This window comes from Schistocerca americana, chromosome 2 (assembly GCF_021461395.2).
Source record: "Schistocerca americana isolate TAMUIC-IGC-003095 chromosome 2, iqSchAmer2.1, whole genome shotgun sequence".
Taxonomy (NCBI): Eukaryota; Metazoa; Arthropoda; class Insecta; order Orthoptera; family Acrididae; genus Schistocerca; species Schistocerca americana.
This window is the reverse complement of record NC_060120.1, coordinates 496,888,525-496,898,327: the sequence shown is the minus strand read 5'-3', so window position 1 is coordinate 496,898,327 and position 9,803 is coordinate 496,888,525. Positions and strand designations below refer to the sequence as shown.

The 9,803-nt window shown below is 45.1% G+C and overlaps 1 protein-coding gene across 1 annotated transcript in view; it reads left to right on the top strand.

Moving 5' to 3' along the window:
• Positions 1 to 3,335: 3,335 nt before the first annotated feature.
• The window catches only part of LOC124594123 (neuropeptide CCHamide-1 receptor-like), a 49,902-nt gene continuing 43,434 nt past the window's right edge, over positions 3,336 to 9,803 (top strand). Inside the window, exon 1 of the mRNA XM_047132479.1 lies at positions 3,336 to 3,662. Within this exon, the coding sequence (XP_046988435.1) occupies positions 3,336 to 3,662 (327 nt within the window). The remainder of the gene's footprint in view (positions 3,663 to 9,803) is intronic.

The window sequence follows — 9,803 nt, the reverse complement described above, 5'->3', positions numbered from 1 at the left end:
CTTAGTCCTTAAAGTCATGGACTCTGAAGGCGTTATTCTGTTAGACGTCCTCCCTCATGCTGGAATGGTCACTTCTGAAGTGTTCTCTGCTACCCTAAGAAAAGACTTCAACGTGTTCGTCGCCACAAATATGTGAAGAGCTTCTCCTTCTCCAAGACAACGCAGTGCCTTGTATGAGGCACCCAAGAGGAGCTCACAAAACTGTCTTTGACTGTTCTTCCTCATCCATCCTGCAGCCTGCATCTCTTATCTTCTGACTTTCATCTGTTTGGCCCAATGAAGGATTCACTCTGCGAGAAACAGTACGTGTGTGACAGGGAGGCTATTGAAGCCGTAATGCGTTGGCCCCGACGTAACCAGTAGAGTGGTATCATGCGTACACAAATGATCAAATGTGTGTGAAATCTTATGGGACTTAACTGCTAAGGTCATCAGTCCCTAAGCTTACAGACTACTTTACCTAAATTATCCTAAGGACAAACACACACACCCATGCCCGAGGTAGGACTCGAACCTCCGCCGGGACCAGTCGCACAGTCCGTGACTGCAGCGCCTTAGACCGCTCGGCTAATCCCACATGCGCCCACACGTGGCCTCCCAGTAAGATGACGTACGGTCGTCGCACTGAACGGAGATTATGCTGAAAGATAGGTTTTTCTATCCAAAAGAATGGATAGTGTTATGGTGTATTGAAATCTTGAATAAAACCAACCAGCTCTCAGAAAAATTTGAGCTGCATTACTTATTGAACGCCCGCCGTGCTAACCATCTCGCTTTACATACCAAATTACCGATTCAGTATTCTCCTATACTTTCTGTGTCTCTTCATACTCTGCTTGTGAACTTGGCATGTATACCTGAACTAGTGCCCTTTCACTGAGCTCTTCAAGTAACTCATTCTGCCCTAACTTCCCTCATTCCATTTTCTGCCTCTGTTGATATTAGCTTCCATCTGAATAGAAAGCTCAATATTTTTTCCAACCTTTTGGGTAACAGACCAAATAATCATATCTACATTATGGCTCTGCGACAAGTTATTGGAGATCACGGGTCCTTTTTACCAAAGTGAATAACTTTCAAGTTATTGTCGGTGGTGTTCACGTTCTCCCTGTCTTTCAGATGAGACGGCTGTGTTGCTGCAGTGTCTGAGAGCGCGCACAGACGAGCAGGCGACGTTTTCGGTAGAGGCCTTAGCGGTAGCGCGCGAGGCTTTTAATCTGAGCGGCCAGTGCGGCATGTAGTAGATAGGCGCGCTCCGTGGAGCAAGCAATCACCGATCGCCCCCCCCCCCCCCCCCTCCCACCGATTGCTCGGGTGGCCGTTCCCTCGTAACAGCAACGCGAAAACTGGTCGTGTCCGTGGTTCCCTTTTGATGGACAGAGGTGTGCAGCAGCTAGCTACTGTATGCAGGTGACTCCTCCTATAGATGACGCAATCTAGAGTATGTCTGCTAACAGTAATTATGAGTACCTTCACTTGATAAATAGCCACCCAGTTGCAAGAAGTCTTTTTATTTAAACCTGACCTAGGTGTTGATACTACTATACTACATTGCTACTGCAATGGTAATTTTAAGACATGTTACATGAGTCACGAGCTAACCACCTCAACTCACCTGCAGTAGCTGTAATTAAAATGTCCATTAAAACTCTAAAGAGAGATAGCTATGGCTGTTCATCAGAGACAGTTAGTTAGATATAACTAGTCATTTTGGAGGAATGTGTGCTGATAAATAATGCAGTTCAAAAGGTGCCAAAAGCGCAGATATCAGCTATATTTTACGAAAATAAAAACAAATACAAATTCTTATCAAATCAGAATAATGAAACTCCACAGACAGAAGGAGACTGACTGTAATTTTTTTTCTTAATTATCGCAAAATAATTCTGACACATATTGAGAATGTAGAATGTGAACATGTGAACTTGCAATTGAATCTAGAGAGTGGGAAAATAAGATTGCGATGAGAAAGAAACAACACAAATAACAATATAGGAGACCAAACAGAAAACTAAAAACAAAAAAAAGAACAACCAAAGGACAAGGAAACAGAAAAGGCAACAGAATAAAAGAAAAGATCAAAAGTGGAAGAAATTGAATGAAGCGAGAGAGAAGCAGAAGGAAAGGAATAAAAGAAAAATGGTTCAAATGGCTCAGAGCACTGTGGGACTTAACATCTGAGGTCATCAGTCCCCTAGAACTTAGAACTACTTAAACCTAGCTTACCTAAGGACATCACACACATTCATCCCCGAGGCAGGATTCGAACCTGCGACAGTAGCGGTCCCGCGGTTCGTGACTGAAGCACCTAGAACCGCTCGGCCACAGCGGCCGGCGAATAAAAGAAAAGATAGGTGATAGGATTGGAGAAGAAATAAGAAGTGAAGGAAGGGAAACTGGTATCGAAATTTTGTCGTTTGTTGAAAACTATCCAGTGTATCAACACACATTATCTTACTTAACTTTTTGCTCCAAAAAATCGTATACATTTATAGCAATTTTCTCTACATTTTGAGACGCCTCACGGTTTTTGTACGTAAATAAATAATTGATAATTTACAAACAAATGTGATAAGCGATCAAAATTTGTTCTAAGAGGAAGAAATTAAAACCTACGAATGAAATTATTTGAATATTTGCGACCGAAATTGACAAACTTTTACATTACTGTAAACATTTATTTGGCTACATCTTCTTTTTTCAGTAGTGCAGCCTTCTTTTGAAGCATTCCTTACATTTATTTTCCAGTTAGTTTCTACTCTGCGTGTGTGCTAAACAAATTTCCTTTTCTGTTGCAGAACCTGAGTCGACCAGCGCCGTCAGCAGCTATGGCTGAGTTGTCCGCCGTGGAGTTAATAAAACGGTGTTCTCTCCACTATTCATGGGGGCTTCAGTTGAAGAAGCTCAGCAGATAATGTTCGGAACTGCCTTAAGTGAGCTAAATTACTTTTCCTCTTTCACGAAGTATCAACGAAATTTGATGAGCCATTTGGTATTTAAATTTCAAAACAGCATTTTGTGTCTTTATCAGCTACTACATCTTCACACCAAGACACTAATCTAGTCTTTTTGACATTTGTTTTTTGCACATGAACATTTACAGAAGAAGTGTCCTAGAATTTTGAAGAAGTGTGGCATTAATAGACGAGCGCCAGAAATCTCTTTTGGCACGTGAACTTATTAATTTCTCAGTTTTACGTCTATAGTGGTGCTCTATACTGACCTCTGGTGACTAGTTAGACGGAAACCTTGCACACTGCTAGTGAACTTAGAAACACATGATGCAACAATAGGAATGAAGTGGAGCTGGTAGAGAGGGGAGTGAGCTGCACACAATGACGCAAGAGGCGCAGGCTGAGGTGGAGGACGGCGGGAACTGGTCGTGGGCGGCGTGGGCCAACGTGACGCTGTCTGCGGCCAGCACGACCGCCATGCCCAACGAGACGTACCTGCCGTACCACCTGCGACCCGAGACCTACCTGGTGCCCATCATCTTCTCGCTCATCTTCGTGGCCGGCGTGCTGGGCAACGGCACCCTGGTGCTCATCTTCGCGCGCCACCGCAACATGCGCAGCGCGCCCAACACCTACATCCTGTCGCTGGCGCTCGGCGACCTCCTGGTCATCATCACCTGCGTCCCGTTCACGGGGACCGTCTACACGGTGAGTACTGCACCCGTGCTGAACACCGTACATGGTCTTGCTAGTATTTCATCCTAATCATCCCGACAAAGTCACTACTACAGCGAAGACAAAATTGTGAAGCCAGCTCTATAAGCAAGTCAGTATTCTTCGTACTCAGATTTAGGTTTTCCGTGATTTCCCTAAATCGCTTCAAGTACACTACTGGCCATTAAAATTGCTACACCACGAACATGACGTACTACAGACGCGAAATTTAACCGGCAGGAAGAAGATGCTGTGATATGCAAATGATTAGCTTTTCAGAGCATTCACACAAGGTTGCCACCGGTGGCGACACCTACAACGTGCGACATGAGGAAAGTTTCCAACCGATTTCTCATATAAAAACAGCAGTTGACCGGCGTTGCCTTATGAAATGTTGTGATGCCTCGTGTAAGGAGGAGAAATGCGTACCATCACGTTTCTGACTTTGATAAAGGTCGGATTGTAGGCTATCGCGATTGCGGTTTATTGATTCGCGACATTGCCGCTCGCTTTGGTCGAGATCCAATGACTGTTAGCAGAATATGGAATCGGTCGGTTCAGGAGGGTAATACAGAACGCCGTGCTGGATCCCAACGGCCTCGTATCACTAGCAGTCGATATAACTGCCATCTTATCCGCTTTCTCGCTGTAACGGATCGTGCAGCCACGTCTCGATCCCTGAGTCAACAGATGGGGACGTTTGCAAGACAACATCCATCTCCACGAATAATTCGACGACGTTTTCAGCAGCATGGACTGTCAGCTCCGATACCATGGCTGCGATTACCACTGACGCAGCATCACAGACAGGAGCGCCTGCGATGGTGTACTCAACGACGAACCTGGGTGCACCTGTTTACAGCATCATGATGGTCACATCCGTGTTTGGCGACATCGCGGTGAACGCACATTGGAAGCGTGTATTCGTTATCGCCATACTGGCGTATCACCCGAAGTGATGGTATGGGGTGCCATTGGTTACACGTCTCGATCACCTCTTGTTCTCGTTGACGGCACTTCGAACAGCGGACGTTACATTTCAGATGTGTTACGACCCGTGGCTCTACCCTCCATTTGATCCCTGCGAAACCCTACATTTCAGCAGGATAATGCACGCCGCCTTTCTGGATACAGAAAATGTTCGACTGCTGCCCTGGCCAGCACATTCTCCCGATCTCTCACCAATTGAAAACGTCTGGTGAATGGTAGCCGAGCAACTGGCTCGCCACAATACGCCAGTCACTACTCTTGTGAAGTGTGGAATCGTGTTGAAGCTGCACGGGCAGCTGTACCTGTACACGCCATTCAAGCTCTGTTTGACTCAATGCCTAGGCGTATGAAGGCCGCTATTACGGCCAGAGGTCGTTGTTCTGGGTACTGATTTCTCAGAATACATCCACCCAAATTGGGTGAAAATGTAATCACATGTCAGTTGTAGTATAATATATTTGTCCAATGAATACCCGTTTATCGTCTGCATTTCTTCTTGGTGTAGCATTTCTAATTGTCAGTAGGGAAAATGTCTGGAGGGCTCCTCTGAAAAGGCACGGCTCATTTCCCTGCGCATTTTTCACTCAATCCTAGCCTGTGTTCTGCACTAATGACGTCGATGTCGACGGGAAGTTAAGCCCAATCATCCTTCCGTCCTCCTCTTTACGTGTGAAAGATGATATCGGTTCCAGTTTCACGCCAGTAGCGCCACTATAAAGATGCGAACCGGGTTTGCTTTAAATGCACGCCGTAACGGTCGTGAGCGTTACTTTGAGATTGGACGTGCTGAGTTGATGTTAGTCATCAACGCCTTTAAGGCGACAAAAAGACCATTATCAACACTTCACTGAGTTTGAACGAGGCCGTGTGATAGAGCTACGAGAGGCTGGACGTTCTATCTGTCATACTGCAGAAAGTCTTGAAAGGATTGTAGCCACTGTACAATATTGTTGGCAGTTTTGGTCACGAGAATGTACTGTCGCAAGGAGGGTCACGTGTCACGGCCGATAGGGAAGACCGTCATGTTCGGCATGTGCCTTTGGCGCATCGTACTGCAGGTGAAGCAACACTCTGAGCAGCAGTTGGCCCGACAGTGACACAACGAAATGTTACAAATCGGTTACTTTAAGGACAGCTCCGAGACAGAAGCCCTCTAGCGTCTATTCCACTGACGCCAAACCACAGCCGTTTGCGACTTCACGGGTGTCAAACGAGAGCACACTGCAGGGCAGGGTGGAAGTCTGTTACGTTTTCTGATAAAATCTGGCTCTGCCTTGATGCCAGTGATGAAGTTGAGTGTCTGCAACCATCCTGTCTGCGTGCTGGACACAATAAACCTACACCAGCAGTTATGGTCTGGGGTGAGGATTCGTGTGACAGCATGAGCAGTCTCGTGGTTATCCCACGCACTGACTGCAAATTTGTCCGTCAATTTGGTGACTGGACTTGCTAAGCTCCTAGTCGTGAACACCATTCTAGAGGTGGTGCCCATCAGGAAAACGGTCGCCCACATACCGCTCATTTAACCCAACATGCTCAGCAGATTGTTGAAGTGTTGCCTTGGCCTGCTCGATCAGCACATCCGTCTGCAGTCGAGCACATATGGGACGTCATCAGACGAAAACAGCTACGTCATCCACGAACAGCATTAACCGTCCCTGTATTGCAACAGGCATGGAACCCCATCCAACAAACTGACATTCGGTACCCGTAAAAGACAAGGCATGCACGCTTACATGCGTAAATTCAACATCTTGGTTGCGACACTGGTTATTAATGTACCAGCATTACACATTTTCAGTGGCTTATCTCGCGCTTGCATTATCCTGTGATCTTGCAATGTTAATAATGTTACCTATAAAAACATATTCCAAATGTCATTACATTGTATCAATTATTTTTTGGTGTTGTGATTTTTTCCGTCAGTTTATATGTGTATGTTGTTGCTCTCTTCGTTTTCAGTACGAAGATGGTTTAATGAAGCTCTTCGTGCTACTCTATCCTGTGCAGGACTCCTTATCTCCGGATAACTGCTGCAACCCACATCCTTGTGAAATAGCTTACTGTATTCATCTCTTGGTCACCCTCTGCGATTTTTGCGCCCCACCCTCACATCATTCCAATGATAAATTGGTGAGCCCTTTTTGTCTCAGAAAGTGTCGTATCAACTGATCCCTTCTTTTAGTCACGTTGTGCCACAAATTTCTTATCTCGGCGACTCTATTCATTACCTGCTTATAACTTACGTGATCTACACATTTAATCTTCAGTATTCTTCTGTAGCACCACATTCCGAAAGATTCCATTCTCTTACTGTCTGAACTGTTTTATTATCCACACTTGTGTATATTCGATTTTAACAGATTCCACTTCGTCTGAAACGCTTTTCTTGTCATTTCCAGTGTACAGGTTATATCCTCTCTACTTCGGTCATCATCAGTCATTTTGCCATCCAAAGAGCAAAACTCATCTACTGTTTTTACTGTGTTGCTTCCTAGTATAATTCCTTCGGCGTGACGGTATTTAATTCGACTACATTTCATTTCCTTCTTTTGAATTTGTTAATGCATTAGACAAACCTCAAAGGTTTCATTCCTTGATCATGAACTTTAATTCCTACTGCCAATTTTTCTTTGGCTACCTTCACTGCTTTCTCATTGTACAGGCTGAATAACACGGTCGCTAGGGTACAACCCTTTCTCATTCCCTTCTCGACCAGTGCTTTACTTTCATGTCCCTCGACTCTAAAACAGCTGTCAGGCTTTCGTACAAGTTATTGACAGCCTGCTCTCCCTGAATTTGACCCCTGATACCTTCAGAGTTCCAAACAATGTATTTCAGTCGACTTTGTCAAAAACTTTCTCTAAACCTACAAAAGCTATAAACATAGGTTTGCCTTTCATTAGCCAGTCTTCTAAGATAAACCAAGGAATCAGTATAGCTTCGCGTGTTCCTACACTCCTCCGAAATCCAAACTTTTCTTTCCCGAGATTGGCGTCTACAAGTTTTCCCATTATTCTGTGAATAATTCGTCTTAATATCTTCCAACCGAGAACTATTAAACTGATAGTTCGGTGATATTCACACATGTTAGTAGCTGCTTTCTTAGTTACTGGAATTATTACATTCTTCTTCAGTGTGAGTGTATTTTACCTGTCTCATTCATCTCGCACATCAGATGACATACATTTATCGTGGGTGGCTCTCCGAGGGCTGTCGGTAGTTTTGACGGAATTTCTTTTATTCCAGGCGCGTTGTTGTTGTTACAAGACCAGATCAGTCAATCATCCAAACTGTTGTCCTTGCAACTAATGAGAAGACTGCTGCCCCTCTCCAGTTACCACACTTTTGTCTGGCCTTTCAACACACACCACACCGCTGAGGGTGCACCTATGGTACGAATATCTTATCGCTGAGGCACGCGAGTAACGCCACAAACGGCAAGGTCCATGGCTCACGGATCACATATCTCTAAAATTACTAGTCCGTGCTCACTTTTATTCATTTTTCTGCTTTATATCTTTACACAGTTTTACAATAAAATCTTCACGGTTTTCTCGATGCGTCGTTCCTCAGTGTGTCCTTGACGTTACAGAAGACATGGTCCCTCTGTTCACCTTCAGGCTAAGTGCTGGAGGTACATAGAACGTCACCTCCTGGTCCTGTGTATACGTGATCAGCAGCTGGCCGTCTGCCGTCTTACAAAATGCAGAGTGTTGTCACTCCTGTGTCATTGCTACGAATAAAGGTTGGCAAGCAACAATAAGAGCAAATCACTTATCCCGATAAAGGAGATTCGAAGTAATTGCATCTCTATTCTTCTTCTTCTTCTTTTCCTTCTTCTTTTGACATATCCCGGATTTATAGTTGTCGGCATTGCTATATGGCTTGAGTCAATGTTCGTGGTAATTGGTTGCCTCCTCCACATTCTGGGGGCACCACTCACTCGGGACGGAATCTGTGCGCTCCATCTGTCTGGGTCTAGAGTAGTTCGTATTCAAGTGTGAGAAAACTTTCTAAAGCCACCAAAGTGTGCGCATAGTTGAATGTGGGGCACCAGCTATGCAGGTTAGCCAGCTCAACAGCCATAGTTATTAATCTGCGATGGAGATTCCATCCGGGGAAGGGTCACCTCCGCGTATCCCCGAAGCGGCGCTGTGACGTGCTTGGCTGTTCGGGAATGACAGGTCGTACCTCAAGTGCTTCCTCAGTAACATCGTTCTAAAAGCCACAGGCCAGCCAGATGACACAAGTGTTTTCGGAGTTGACGGTATGCACCTCTGTGAAGCGGTAATCAGCCAAGGCTAATTTTCCTTCGTCGCTTAGTCTTATGTTGCATGTACAGGATGATCAGAAGCATATGAAAAGTTTGTAAGGATGTTGCAGAGTAGATTGTGCTGAGAGATAACTGACTGAAAGAAATTCGATACAATGCGCCGTTTCTGAGTTAATTAGCGTTGTAGATAAAAAAAAAGTTCAAATGCGTGTGAAATCTTATGGGACTTAACTGCTAAGCTCATCAGTCCCTAAGCTTACACACTGCTTAACCTAAATTATCCTAAGGACAAACCCACACACCCATGCCCGAGGGAGGACTCGAACCTCCTCCGGAACCAGCCGCACGGTCCATGACTGCAGCGCCTGAGACCGCTCAGCTAATCTTGCGCGGCCGTTGTAAATAGCCAATTAGGTCATTGTGCGCGAAGTTCAAGACACCAGACAGAAATAGTGTCGGCAAACGTGTTCTTTGTTGGTTTCCTAAAACCGAGGAAGGGAACGATACAAAAATTGGATATGGGATGGTAGTATGGATCTAACCCGAGCGGAAGGCTGAGCAGTCTCCAACGCTATCATCTACGTTATGAGAATATCATTTACAACAATTATTTGTCAGAACAATCTACGCTGCAATAACCTTACTAGGTTTTCAGACTATTTCTGACCATCCTGTATAGGCGAGTGCCACACTCTCAATGAATTCGATGTACTGCAAACGTCCGATGGCCTACGCTTTCTTTCACTCTGTCCGAGAGTTTCCTTGCTGGTGGTCGCAGTGCAGGTTTGATTTCTTTCTTGTTCAGAGCTCAGCCGATTCTTGCAGAGACTGCAACAGCATCTGGCGAGACGGCGACTCTGATCTCTTGT